This window comes from Dendronephthya gigantea, unplaced genomic scaffold (assembly GCF_004324835.1).
Source record: "Dendronephthya gigantea isolate DGI-Jeju-01 unplaced genomic scaffold, DenGig_1.0 000071F, whole genome shotgun sequence".
Lineage (NCBI taxonomy): Eukaryota > Metazoa > Cnidaria > Anthozoa > Malacalcyonacea > Nephtheidae > Dendronephthya > Dendronephthya gigantea.
This window is the reverse complement of record NW_021163081.1, coordinates 1,154,552-1,170,160: the sequence shown is the minus strand read 5'-3', so window position 1 is coordinate 1,170,160 and position 15,609 is coordinate 1,154,552. Positions and strand designations below refer to the sequence as shown.

Genomic DNA, 15,609 nt, shown 5'->3' with positions numbered 1-15,609 from the left:
TGAAAGCGAACAAGAAAATACCACGGATGTAATACATGAGCTACTAGAAACGAAGCTGGAGATGCATAACGCAAAAGAAGATGTAAAAATTGATCGATCGCATAGAATTGGACGAAAAAGAAAAGATAACCAGAAGCCTAGACCAATTGTTGTAAAATTTAACTACCACCAGGACAGAGAACATGTGCGACTTAATGCTAAGAAACTTAAAGGGACCAACAGTGGCATAGCTGAATTGCATTGTTTCCAGAGGAGATAGAAAGCGTTAGGAAAACCTTGTATCCGGAGCTTAAAAAAGCGAAAGCTGAAGGTAAACGGGCCAAAATTGTACGGGATAAATAAATAATAGAGGGTCGCATTTATAATAGGTCTTGAAACACTACACTGATAATCTATACTATATATTTATTACTACATATTGCACTCTTCCCTTAAAAATTAACACCCTGAAAGCATTTCAATGACCACACTCGACAATGAGCAAAAAAAGATATGCTCATCTTGCTATAAAACTATACTAAAAACACAAAACTCGAATGAATGTGTCTCATGTGCCAGTTGGTTTCACGCTGTGTCCACATGCATAAAGTTTGATCTCAACATAACCGGAAATAAACTGATTTGTGTCAATATTGTTTAGCTAATAATTTACCATTTCAAAGAATTGATGACTTAGACTTTGAATTAAACGGGAACAATGTCAGCGAAGAGAAAATGGATTGACTGAAGCGTTTAAAATTCAACCTTTTTGATACGGCATGTTGTAAAACACTGACCGGACTGGACTGGACTGCACTCGAAAAACACTGACTCGATCAGTGATTTGTAAAACAGTGATTGAGTCAGTGTTTTGTAAATCACTGACTGAGTCAGTGTTTTACAAATCACTGACTGAGTCAGTGTTTTACAAATCACTGATCGAGTCAGTGTTTTACAAATCACTGATTAAGTCAGTGTTTTACAAAGCACTGAAAGATCTTTGAAAATAATTCTGTAAAGTACAAATTAATACAAATTAGCCATAAAGTAAATTCTGTTACGTAAAAATTAGCCAGTTGCCTTATCAATAATCATTATATTTATTGTTCATTTAAGCAGCTGGTTGCAAAAGAAGATTTATTCAGCCAATCTCAGTTAATTCGGTCCATGTAAAAGTAAGGCTTTCACTTGTTTCCAACCACCAAAATGACACAGCGTCATTATATGATTGGTTATGTGGGATGGGGGTTAGGCTATTAAAATATAGTAGAACTCAGGGTTAGGGCATTTTCCAACGCAAAACTATATTCATTTAAGGGAAAATTATTTCATGTCATTCTGGTGGTTGGAAGCAAGACTTACGCCTGTATTCAAAAAGCTAACTTGAACTCACTGAGTGTGACATAGAAATTTTGCTATTGCTGCTCAATGAGAAAGTTATATCTGAATAGGTGGAAAGATTTAAGGTAAAAAACTGAAGATCACGCCCCTACTCGACTGGAAATACCGCCATGTAAAGGTTGTGAGAAGATCAAGATCTTCCACTCAATGAGTTTGAGTGTGAGTGAGCTTTTTGAATACAGGCGTTAGATACGAAACATGACAACCATATATAAGATAATAAACAGCAACAAATAATAAACAATTTAAAATTTAACCCCCTTAATAATAATAAAACCACGCATGTCACATGACGTAATTTATAACTTGTGCAATAACTGACGAATATTTATTCATAATTGCGTCTCTTAGCGGCACAGTCGAAAACTTGAACATATATCACTATACATGCACACTATATTATTACACATATATTATTAAAGTAAAACTATATAACTAGAACATGTAGGGACGCCGAAGAGGGGGCAGGGGCTAGAAGGGGCGGGTGCGCCCTTTTATCAATTCTACAATTGAAAATTTTTCAGTAATTGTTCCAGGTAGTGTTCTCTTTTTACAGGAGTACAGTAATCATTAGGTGAATAGAAATTTGAGTAATAATTGATCTTAGGCACAAATTTCTCCCCTGCCCATTCATCGGCGTAGCGTCCCTCATATACAGAACTGATTGCATAAAGCCCAGATTTAGTGTTCCTTGAATGAACTCTAGATGAAATCATACAAATGTTTTAAAATATAAAAGCCAGTTAAACAAGTCAATTGTCTATTCACAAAAATTTGAAAGATTTTCTTAGAATCTCTTTGTGACCCTCTTGGAGATGTGGCCAAAGATTGCCAGGTATACTATGAAGGCCGTTGAAGAAACTAGGGCATTGAAGTAGGAAGCGTTTGCATGAAAGTAAACCATAGAGAGATCCGAAGATGTGCGCTCTCTACCATCTTTATAATACCTTCGGAACTGCTTCGATACGACGATCATATTGTTTGGGCAAGAGGATATAACCGATTCCGGTCTCAATGTGTTGTGACAACCATAACATTTTGATACTCGCTGGTCTACGAATCTTAACAAGGATATTACATACGTACCTGGTGCTGGATTAGGTTATGTAGGAACCAATGCAAAGGCACCCACAGCACCTGAAATATTCTGTAGTTCACAACCATACGGCGAACTCTGCTCTCTATTTACAGTGTTATTTGGTGGAACAAAGACGTTATTTACGTTGTTGGGTGTCAGAATAAAATCACAAGAGTTCATGCGAACTTGATTAAAAAAATATTCTATCTGTGGCGTATCAGGCACATTTGACGAGGGCACTTGGGGTGGTTGAAAGCAAGTCGTTGATGGTGCAGCAGCTCCCGTCAATCCACTAAAAGTTACAGGTAGCACTCTGTCACCACTCTTTTTAATTGAAGATCCTTTACGACACTGTGTTGCTTGCGATTTCTTTTTTCCGGCATTAGCAGGGATATTGATATTTGCTACAGCTGTTAAGTTTGTCCGTTTTCCGTTTTTTCTGAACCATGAAAGGTAACCTGCTAAACAATTTGCCCCATGCGCAGCCGCGATGCAGTGCGAACAAATGCGGTACGCCGTGAAACTGGCACAAGTATGTTCACATTCAACTTTCTTCGTTTTGCTATGAACTACAACTGAATGCGGCTTTTCACTTGATTGACTAACTACCATGTATGTAACACCTTGTTGATTCCCGTCTTTAATAGGAGGCACTTTCCAAATGCGATCCATGTTTTGCACAGTCCTTGAAGCCTTTTCGAACATCGGATTGAGAATAGGGAAAGGTACGTCGATTATTTGGGATTCCTTTGCGAAAACTGCAAGGTTTTTGAGCACGTTGTTGGCAGGATCGGCTTCAGTGCTGACAATTCGATTCATCTCTGATATTGAGGTTGTAAAAAATTTTTGTTTCAGTTCATCTTTTTGCTTGGGCGTCATTCGGTAATAGTCAGCCTCGTTCACCTGAATAAACTTAAACTCTTCTTTCAGTTTATACTCTCCTCTTCCAATGACGGACAAAAACTGTTCGTCTTGTTGCGGCTTTACTTCGCTTTTAATCCTTTCAACGTACTCCATGAGCGTGAGATCTTATTTCCCATATTGGGTAGGTTTCTTATGTTTAATGAGCCAATTCATGCATTCATTTGCATTTTGGGTATACATTCTGAGGGGGGGGTATCCAAGACCACAAATTGATCTTATGTCGGCTCTGCACGACTCGCGTAATACATCAGATCTTCCACCTAAAAATATTGAAGAAATTCTTGGCCTTTCCCGAAATTTGCCCATTTTTTCACCGCATGTTCGCAAGCTTTATAAAAATTCTCCGACAAAGTACAGTCAACGAGTCCACCTTCACATTTGTCGCCAGAATTCCTGCCAAATATATCACTCATTATTTCCATGGCATGCTCCTTTGCTACACCAAGGTTGCTTAGCTTTTGCTGAATATTGTCTCTCAAGTGTATATCGCACCTAAGGTGTCTAGCGTCAGTAAATACATTGCTGAAAGCTCTAAATAAATTTTCCTCGCCATCAGTTCCATACACTAAACTGCCATTTATACTCGGTCGATATTTAATCATGAGGAGTGGAAGATTCTTGTACGATGATGCCAATTTTCGTTTGTGTAAGATACCAGGACCAATAGAAACTGGATGATTTCCTCTTTGGGTTTCAAGCAGCAGGTTTTGATAGGTCACAAACATGAAATAATAGTCCGCAATTTGAAATGTTGCGTCGAGCCCTAACACACAGAATGACTCTGGATTTGTACAGAATCGCTCTACGTCCAAAAACTGTTGATCTGTGGTAAGAAACACTACTGGTTCAGGAAATACTGGTATATCCCGAATAAAGCCATTCTTTTCATCACCTTATCCTTGTGCTTCCTTAGCCTTGATAAATACATCCAGGAAAGGGTCTTTCACGCATGCACTATTTGTGGGATTATTGAAGCTTCTGTTTGCGTTATAGATCTGCATCCTATTTCGCGGGAACTCACCGGCTGACTGAATTTGATTGATGCCACCTCTTTCTTCAATTACGTCATGAACAACTTTGCGTGGTGAATGCTTTACAAGCTTAGCACATATTAAGTTCTTCATACTTTGCATGGTCCTTTTGTAACCCTTTTCGCCTGCATTCTTTGCATTGCCATGCGACTTCACTACGACACGCTGTTCACCCTCCGTAAAAATATATTGTACAAAGACCAGTTCTAATTTAGCACTTTCCTGGTTTTCAGCAGTTACAATTGACTTTCAAAGCGATGGAAGGCTAGCATTCTTATAGAAGGAACGACGGACATGAAAGATCGAATGTTCTGAGACGTTTTCTGGGCTGACAACTCTTTGTACTCCACTACTTTTTCTTTCGTAGGAATTCTTTTTCGACCCAGTCATAATCCAACTTCCAAGATCGTCGCACTTGACATCTTCTGAATCCTTGAGGGCTGTGGTATTAATAAAAAAAGACAATATTTTTGTCAATGGCCGTGGGCATTGCTGTTGCTACCGTGTCTAAATCTTTACATCCACAAATTAGAATATTTGCGATTTTGTTGGTCAAAATTCCCTTCGTTAACCCCAATCTGTATGCAGGCAGGCGTTTGTCGTTGTTATAAAATACTGTTTTTGAACAGTTATCCATTTGTTGATCGTCACCTAGAAAATAGAAAAGATTCAATATTTACATGGGTTAGCTTGTTTTAATTTTGAACCCAACCAATTGTCTCTAAGTTAATAAGTTATCTTCTCTAAGTAATAAGTTCTACCGGTAAATGTCTCTCTATAATATAGTCTTTGGTACCACACGTAATTGTAAACGAATTAAATTGAGTATTTACCAGAGCTGCAGTCAATGTCAATACCATCATCATCATCATTCTGCCTTACTCCGTCAGGGAAAACAACAGAAACCTCATTTTCGTCAAAATCAAGGTGGACAAAACTGCTGTTTTCACTATTTATGCCACCCTTAGGCTGGCCGGCTTTGTCAGCGGAAATTAACAATACCTCTTTGTTTTCGTCGGAGGATACAACTGAAACAACATTTTCTACATAATCAAGGACAAGGGGGACCAAACTGCTCTTTACTGCTCCAAACTGCTCCAATATCCTTTTTACTGTAAACAAGCGAGCTGTCATTTTCTGTGGCAATACGATGGGAACTGCTGTTTTCACTTTTTCTCATGTCTATAGTCTCTTTATTCTGGTGGGTTTCTTTGGGGGAAACAACCGATAGCTCATGATCAAGGTGAACAAAAATGTTCTTTTTACCCTTGTTACTTCCTTTATTTCGGCAGACTTCGTCAGTGGAATCAAGCAACACCTCATTTTCTGTGAGATCACGATGGCACAAAATGCTGCTTAAATAACGTAAAATACACAATATAAGTTATTTCAGCCAAGTTCAACAAGAAATAATTTCATGAGTCTAAGGTTGCATTCAGCTGTTCCATCAATATTCTATCCATAGGCTTAGTTTCCTAATTCTTAGCATTTTAGCCAATTTGAGAATACTGTAGAGTTTTTTGAAGACCTTATATTTGATCACTTCAGAGATGTAAGATTATTTGGCAATGAATTTGGAAATTAACATAAAGGAAATTTGATTCAACTTAGCAATATATATACCTGTTTTCCAATAATTTAATAAATATTATTTGCTGAAGGTCTATCTTTTGCATCAAATGAGGCACATTGCAAATATGCACTGAAAACCTTATGCCATTCTCCTGGCCCCTGATGTTTTACAAACTGTGGTACTGGTGAAGGAAGTTGCTTTCTCCTCATCATCATTTGAATATGTGTCGCATATTTGTTAGCTTTAACACCACCTTGAACCAGGTCTTGTTGATATGGAAAGCTTAGGGTTGGATTTACCAGATTGTAATAAACAAGTCCAAGAGCCCATATGTCCACCTTCTTTAGGAAATCTATTGAAGCATCCTTGCATGACTGGACTAACTCTGGTAATGTAATTTCAGGGGGCATAAATGCTGGAGTACCTCGGTCTAAGTTTTTTGTATTAGTCATGTGAAATGCTTGTGTTTTGATAAGATTCGAACGGCTCTCACCAAAATCAGTTACTTTACATTTTACTGGAGAGTTCTTCCAACATTTCTCAACATTGCTTCATCTTTAATCTCGTTGTAGTGCTGGTTGGAAACAAGAATGTTATCAGGTTTAATGTCTCTATGGACAATCCCATTTTCATGGAGGTAGCTAAGGCCTTTTGCCACCTCAATTGCAACCACTGGCACAATACGTGCAAATGCCTCTAACCAAATATTTTCATCCACTTCTTTCAAAAATGCCTTGAGAGTGCTTACTTTTTTATCCATCTCAAATGGTTTAAAATCAAAATACACATAATCAAAGAGCAAAACTGCAGGAGACATACAAATACCATGAACGTTTACAACATTCTCATGTTTGCAGGCATTCAGAAGTCTAGCTTCTTTGAAAAAAAAATCTTTTTCTTCATCTTCCATATTATGCAATAGTTTCACAACAGAACACTTGCTGTTAGTTTTGTTGCTAGCTACTGATACTGTTGAGAAACTACCCCTGCCAATTTCATCATGGATATTGAGTTCCCCCACATCAAAAGTTGGTAAACCATTCAAAATTGATGTTGACTTCTTGGCTTGTTTCACTTTTGATAGTTGTGGAAGCTTGAACATTTTTTGCTCTAAAAATTAATTTCACATTTATTTTTTAGAATTTTATTTATACAGCATTATTGCATTATTGCCACTACCCTAACAAGCTATATAATTATGTATAAATAAACCAGCAACCAACAAGGCAACAACCGATATACACACAGTCAATGGGAACAATTTGAGCCACAAATTAACTACAACACTACAGGTTTGGTGTCCCAAAAAAACCAAAACCATTCAAATTTCAAATTGCGTATTGGAATGACTTGTTTGCGAATTTTTGCTCGTAGGGACTAGGGATTAACATAACATAAAAGGCTAAATAGGCCTATTGTGATCCCTAATTGTAAAGCGTATTGCTATTGGAAATAAAAGTCATTTGCATAGAAATGCTTATGTCAAACATTTATTCATTGGGCATCCAAACCCTAGCTATTCATTGGGCATTCAAACTCTAGCTATTATTAGGCATTCAAACTCTAGCTATTACATTGTTATGGCTGATTTAAATGGTTTGGGGTTTTTTTGGGACACCATGCGTGGCAAATACTATGTAATGTACAGGATAGTGGACTTTCGAAAATATTTATCGAGATATATTAACATATTTGCACAGTAAAACAGTAATGTAACAGTAAAACAGCCGACAACTCTATATTTACGATTTACAACATGTTTTTTTCTCTTACTGAATATTCTCTATTTGTACTGACCTTTATCACAATCCGAAGGTTTTCAAGGTTTTCAACATTTTCATTGAAGATTTCAACAACAACGGCATGTATTATAAACAGTCCATGTTTTACAAATCACTGATTGAGTCAGTGTTTTGTAAATCACTGACTGAGTCAGTGTTTTACAAATCACTGATCGAGTCAGTGTTTTACAAATCACTGACTACTTAGTCAGTGTTTTACAAATCACTGATCGAGTCAGTGTTTTTCAAGTCCAGTCCAGTCCGGTCAGTGTTTTACAACATGCCTTTTGATACAAATAATAATATTGCATTATCCGAAAACAATGCAAACCTAGACAACCCAACCAATATTAACTGTGAATATTACCTACGAAATTATTTCAATCAAGCAATCAATGTATCAGAATCTAATAAGATCCTCTCCTTAATGCACCTAAATACTAGAAGCCTAGTTAATAAATTAGATTTCCTTAAACAACTTATCAACTCGTTCAAAATACCGCTACAAATAATTGGTTTAACTGAGACATGGCTGAATGATATGAATGATCATCTTTTTCAGCTAGAAAATTACGAATTTTTAAATGTAAACAGACCTACTAAAAATGGTGGAGGTGTTGGTATTTACATCTCAAATCAATTTAAATACACATCTCGCACTGATCTAAACCAAAACACTGAAAATATAATTGAATCAATATTTATTGAACTTAAAGTACCAACGGGTAAAAATATAATAATAGGTGTAATATATAAACCACCAAACAGTAAAATCAATGAATTTGATAATAAACTTAATCAAATAATAAGCAAAATAGATCGGGAAAATAAAATATGCTACCTTAAGGGGATTTCAATATTGACTTATTAAAATCAGAATCTTGTGATTATACCAATAGATATTTGGAAATTCTATATATGTCATCATATATACCACTTATGTTAAGACCAACAAGAATCACGCAACACACAGCCACACTTATTGATAACATTTTTACAAACAATATTGAAACTATAGATTCCAGTACAAATGGAATAATTTTTTCTGATATCTCTGACCATCTGCCTATCATTCATGTACGAAATCTATTGATACATAAAAAAACAACACCAATAAAAGAGGTAATATATAAAAATGTTATCAATGATTACAACACTAAAATATTTTCTGACAGAATCAAAAATACCTCATGGGAAAATGTTTTCTGTAGGGATAACTCCACGGAATCTTACAATGAATTCTTTAATATAGTTTCAACTATTTACGAAACTAGCTTTCCGCTAATTAAAGAGAAGGTTAAAAAGGGTATTGATGACAAAATGCATCTCTAAGACTGTGAAAAAAAACACACGCTATATAAGAAATACCTACAATCACCTATGATAAAAAATGAGAACAAATACAAACGATACAAAAACAAGCTAAACCACGAAGATCAACTAGTAAAATACAAATATGATACAAAATCGTTATGGAGAACACTAAACCAAATTATGAACAAGCATGATAATAAAAATAGTTTATCTAAGGAATTTATTGGAACTAGTGCTGGAGAGATAATTAATGACCCACTTATGATAGCAAACAAGTTCAATGAATATTTTGTGAATATCGGACCACAAATAGCAGAAAAACTCCCCAAATGTGATAAAAACCCTGACCAATATCTAAATGGTAACTATAATAATAGCTTTTTTCTGCAACCAATAACCAAATATGAATTGGAAAATGAAATTAAAAGCTTAAACCCCAATAAGAGTCTGGGATATAATAGTATAAGCGCAAAAGTTATTCAGAAGGTTATGGGTGAAATTTCTGAACCTGTCTCATATATTTACAATTTAACTTTTAGTAGTGGGAAAATTCCTAATAACTTGAAAAAAGCGCTAATTACACCTGTCTACAAAGCAAATGAAAAAAAACAATTTAAAAATTATCGACCCATATCTGTTATAACTTGTTTTTCAAAAATATTGGAAAAACTAATGTACAAAAGATTAATTAAATATATGGAAAAAGTAAAATCTTAACACAACATCAATATGGATTTAGAGAAAATAGATCCACTGAAAACTTGCACTCATTGAACTTACAAACAAGCTTACTAAAGCAATCGATCATGGAGAATTCACAATAGGAATTTTTCTTGACTTGTCAAAAGCATTCAATACAATTAATCACAACATTCTGATACAAAAACTTGGAATACTATGGAATACGTGGTGTAGCAAAACAATGGTTTCAATATTACTTAACAAACAGAATGCAAATTGTCAAATACAATCAAGTTAGGTCTAAGGAGATGTTAATTCAAACTGGAGTCCCACAGGGATCAATTCTCGGACCTATTATTTTTTTACACTATATGAATGACATCGAAAATTGTACAAAACTGCTTTCATTTGTACTATTTGCTGATGACACAAATATATTCTATTATGTCAGATGGCGTATTATGTCAGATAGTGTTTGCTATTCTGATGCAACCTCAATAGCACAGATTTTGAATTCATATTTCTGTTCTGTTGCAAGTAAGTTAGCTGAACATTTCACATCCATCGTGGGCAGTGCTTCAACAGTATGCATTAACAATAGTGTTTCGGATTCCGAAACATTTTCTTTTGATTCTGTGACTGTTGAATATGTCGAACAGCAACTATCTACTCTCCGAACAAATAAGGCCACTGGATTAGATCGTATAAGTGCTCGTCTGCTGAAAGATGCCTCATCTGCAATAGCACCATGTTTGACTAAAATTTTCAACTGCTCCCTTTCCACCGCGATCTTTCCCAGTTTATGGAAAACTGGTCGAATTACTGCATTGCATAAACAAGGAGATCGGACTGACATGAATAATTATAGACCTATCACAATACTTCCTACAATCAGTAAGTTACTTGAACGTGCAGTACATCACCAACTGTACTGTTATCTTAATGAAGAGAAAGTTCTTGCAAAGGAGCAGCATGGTTTCCGGGCTAAAAGAGCGACCGATACTGCACTCATCCACTTCACAGATAAAATCTTGGCCTCCATGGACTCAGGTCAGGTTACAGGTGTTGTTTTCCTTGACCTGAGTAAAGCCTTTGACACCGTTAACCATGAATTGCTTCTCCCACCCTTGCTTCTGCTTATCACAACTAGGACTGTCTAATAATACTGTATCTTGGTTTCGGTCTTATCTATCTAACAGATCAGCCATTACAGTAGTGGAAAATAAAAGGTCTTCTATGACGAACATTCCGATTGGTGTACCCCAGGGTAGCATCTTGGGACCTCTCCTATTTGTTTTATATATGAATGATTTACCACAATGTCTTAAGTCTTGTAAAGTGATGTTATACGCTGATGACACCGTCTTATATTATTCATCGAGGATGGTTAGTGATGTTGAAACTAAACTTAATGAAGACTTGGAAAGTATGACAGTCTAGTTTAATAACAATTTTTTAACATTGAATGCTGAGAAGTCAAAATTTGTTTTGATCGGTAGCTCACGTAAACTCAAGTTCTGTGATAGTATCAAGGTGACAGTGCAAGGTTATCAAGTAAACCGATCTTCGACAGTCAAGTACTTGGGTATTATGATTCATGAAAATCTAACATGGACGGAGCACATTAAAGTTCTGAGTGCAAAGGTAAATCAACGTATTGGTATTCTGAAGCTTTTACGGTACATTCTTTTTAAGGAAGAACTTGTCACCGTGTATAACTCAATCATATTATCCCTGTTTGACTACGCAGATTTGGTTTGGGGGGATAAAAACAACAAAGTTCTAATGGACGACTTGCAGACTTTACAAAACAAGGCTGCAAAGGTCATATTGCGATTACCACGCGCACATTCGGCTACTGATGCCCTTCAAAAATTAAATTGGGTAGATCTAAATACAAGACGTCAACAACATCGACGCATTGCAATTCATAAATGCCTTCACGGAATTATGGACACAGAATTAATACTAACCCAGAACTGCAACCGCCATAGCTATTCTACTCGCCAAAGTGTAAACCTATACCTCCCAAAAGCTAAAACAGAATGGGGGAAGCAACGTTTCGTGTACCAGGCAGCGAATGATTGGAATGATTTAGATAATGACATTAAGAATATAGTTAATTTTAACATTTTTAAAAGAAAACTTATGTTATAACATTCATTAACATCTCGTGTACCAGGCAGCGAATGCCTGGAATGACCTAGATAATGACATTAAGAATTTAGTTAATTTTAACATTTTTAAAAAACTTCTAGAATAACTTATAGGCTAGTTTTACTATATTCCAGATTTATACATTATAATAATGTATTGTGATGAGGGCTTCATTGAAAAGCATCCTGAGATGAATGAATTTCCCTCAATAAATATTATTATTATTATTATTATTATTATTATTATTATTATTAGCAATAAAAATCTGAAAACAGTTACTGAAGTTGTACAAACTGAAATTAATAAAATAGCTGAATGGCTGAATGTCAATAAATTATCCCTAAATATAACTAAAACAAAACTTATCCTTTTTAGATCCTCTAATAGGAAACTTACGCATGATGTTAAAATTACAATAAATGACCATAACATTGAACAGGTTAAAAGTACCAACTTTCTCGGTATAATTGTTGATGAATGCTTGACTTGGAATAATCATATAATAAAAGTAACAAAAAAATCGCGAGAGGCTCCTAAGTAATAGCAAAAATCCGTCATTATGTAAACCGAAATGCAATAAAGTTAATTTACTATGCTTTAGTGTATCCATATCTCATCTATGGGAACTTAGTATGGGGAATCACCTACAAAACTCGAATTCAAAAAATAATGAATATCCAAAAAAAAATTGTACGATTGATGTCATTTAAATCATATCTTGAACATACTGAACAGATTTTTAGAGAATTGTGCATCCTAGATATCTTCAAAATAAATGACTATTTAACTGGCTTATATATGTTTCGATATCACCATCTTAAAAACCTACTTGATGGGTTTAGAAATTTTTTTGTTATTAGTAATCAAATTCATCAGCATAATACGCGAAATTCATCAAAACTTTATAAGCGGTGTAATAGAACAAACTACGCAAAACATACTCTCTCAAATAAAGGAACTGATGTATGGAATTCATTTAAATAAAAAATTAAAGAAACAAAATTTTGCAATGCTTTCAAAAAACAAGTTAAGAAACATTTGTTACTGATTTAAACATAGTTACATCCTAAGATCTTCAGAATGCATTCTATAACATATTATATCACAACAATATGACTTCTTGAGCTATATCTGCAGTCTGCACTGTAATTATTTTTTTTCCCCTTCTTCCTTATTTGTAAATAGTATTTAGTGTAAGTAATCATCTTTGTGATTATACTGATTTTACAGTGGACATTATTAGAAATAGTTAAATTGATGTATCATCACTAGGGGCCTAGCCTCAAAAGCCTAACTAGGTTTATAGTAGGTCTCTAGCCTAACATTATCATAAAATCATATGTAATATTTAATTATAAAACTGTACATAGGGGAATAAAAAAAGATATATATATATATATTTTTACACATATATATATATAAGGATGAATTGTCAATTGGGCCATGTGATGTTTGTAACGAGCATTTGCAGGTTTCAATGAGCACGGCCAGTCAGTTGTTGGCAGATCAGATTAAAACCTGTAAAATACTCATTACAAACATTAAAGTTTCACATGAATATATACTTACTTGCAAACATTTTCTTTTTCAAAGGATACAAGCAGACCTGAGTGGTCTAAATCTGAGGTGAAAGAATTGGTGCAATATGTTGCACTATACAATGAATGTGAGGGCTGGCCCACTCATAAACGAATCCCATTTTGGGAAAATTGTGCAAAGGCTGTTGCAGTGTCTAGTGGAATGCCTTTAAGATCTGGTGAGTGATTTTGAAGAAACTTTCAATAATCTTTCTTGGAATGTTTTTGTCAGCTGTTTGGCAGTTGCATTAAAGAACATTGCTTTGAGCCTGACTGAAAGTGTTGAAAATTGGTCTCAAGTTCCTTAGGATGTTCTAGTTTAGTTTATTCTTTTTTTGAAAGGAAGGAGAAATAATCAAAGGCAATCAGTGACCAATTATTAGTTTGTTACCAATCAGCATTATTGCTTACATATAGTTATATGTCCATTGCCATTTATTCAGGTACTGCATGCAGAATGAAGTTGATGAAATGCCTGAGAAAAGATTTTAAAAGTGTCAATGAAGCTGAAGAAGCATATAATATCAACTATTTCGAGGAAGAACAAAGTGAAAGTGTATGTTGTAATGGTTTTGACTTTATTGCTTATCTGAAGAACTAACCCTATCTAATTCTTTACACATGTTTTTATACTAGCCATGCATTAATAATATACAAATTAATAAAAGACAAGAAGTGTTAAATAATAAAACAAATATGCATACATAAATCGGAAGTTCATTACACTTCTCCCCTCTTCGGACAAAATGTAACTACGTTGAAAGATATTAACTAGCTATATTACTAACTCATTAAATAACTATAAAATGTCATAAATAATATAAAATACTAATAAATAATATTAATAATATGAAATGCAATTTAACATAACTGATAATGTCAAACATAGTCCTTAAGATGTGCCGGTGGTCGTCAGGAACTCCTTAAAGGATATGATCTACCGCAGGGTCAAGTTGTGATGGCGATGAAATAATGTCATCAATATCATCAGACTCTACAGTTATGGGATCAGCTAAGGACACCTGTTTAAAGAAGGAAGAATTCCGCGTTATGTCCTTGCCTTCCCTCTTGGCTGTGATCATCGTGCCTTTCCTTTGAGTCACCACGTAGGGCTTGGGGTCATAAAGAATACCGGACTTGTAGGAGGGATCACGCTTGACCAAAACATTATCACCCTCAGTTAAATCTCTGGGTTTCGCATTAGACTTGTCATCCGCATAGTATTTCATCTTTTTCTTTGCCAGTTCGTCACAACGTTGGATGGATGCGGGATCTTTCCTGCTCTGCGGTGCTTCAGGTAATTTTACACGCACAGGATGGTTAAACATAACAGTTGCAGGAGGTTTACCCGTCGTTGAGTGGGGTGTTGCTCTATAGTTACGAAGAAACTCACAAAGTTTGTCCTTCCATGGGCGTTGATCTACCTTAGCAGCTTCGATAGCTTTCTTCACAGTTCGCATCAACCTCTCAACCTCCCCATTGGCGCGTGGCCATAAAGGCATGACCTTTCGGTGTTTAACTCCAAGAGTGAGGGCAAACTTCTCAAAGTCTTTCCCGTTAAACGGAGGGCCATTGTCCGAGCGCATAGTTTCTGGAATACCAAGCTCTACGAAAATCTTGTTCAAACATGGGATGATGACTTTAGAAGACACAGATGCTACCACTTCCACGACTGGATACCTCGAATAATCATCATAAATGACGAGTAGATATCCTCCCCCGGACAATTCTTTAAAGTCAACACTCACTTCTTCCCAAGGTCCTTCGGGTAGCGGTGACATTTAAGTGGTTCCCGCTTCGTTTCAGGTGTGCTTGCTTGACACGCAAGGCAGGATTTGACTTTCTTTTCGACTGCACTATCTATACCAGCGAACCAAACTTTCTCGCACAATAGGGACTTTGTCTTCGCAATCCCCTGAGGACCCTCATGGGCAAGATCAATCATGCGTTGCATGGCTTCAGGGATAACAATTCTGGTTCTTCTCAGAATGATACCAGCCTTCAAAGAGAAAGTCAGCTCTTCTTTAACTCGTTCTAAAGCTTTGTAGGTTGCACAATTTATGTCAAGTCTCTTCGCAGGTTCAAACCAGTTATTTGTACAAACAGCACACTC

The 15,609-nt window shown here is 35.6% G+C and overlaps 1 protein-coding gene across 1 annotated transcript; it reads right to left on the bottom strand.

Moving 5' to 3' along the window:
- Positions 1 to 6,500: 6,500 nt before the first annotated feature.
- LOC114531431 (cyclin-dependent kinase 14-like) lies at positions 6,501 to 7,088 on the bottom strand. Its single transcript, XM_028553036.1, has one exon. It carries the CDS (start codon positions 7,086 to 7,088, stop codon positions 6,501 to 6,503), a length of 588 nt encoding a protein of 195 aa, XP_028408837.1.
- Between the last annotated feature and the right edge of the window lie 8,521 nt (positions 7,089 to 15,609).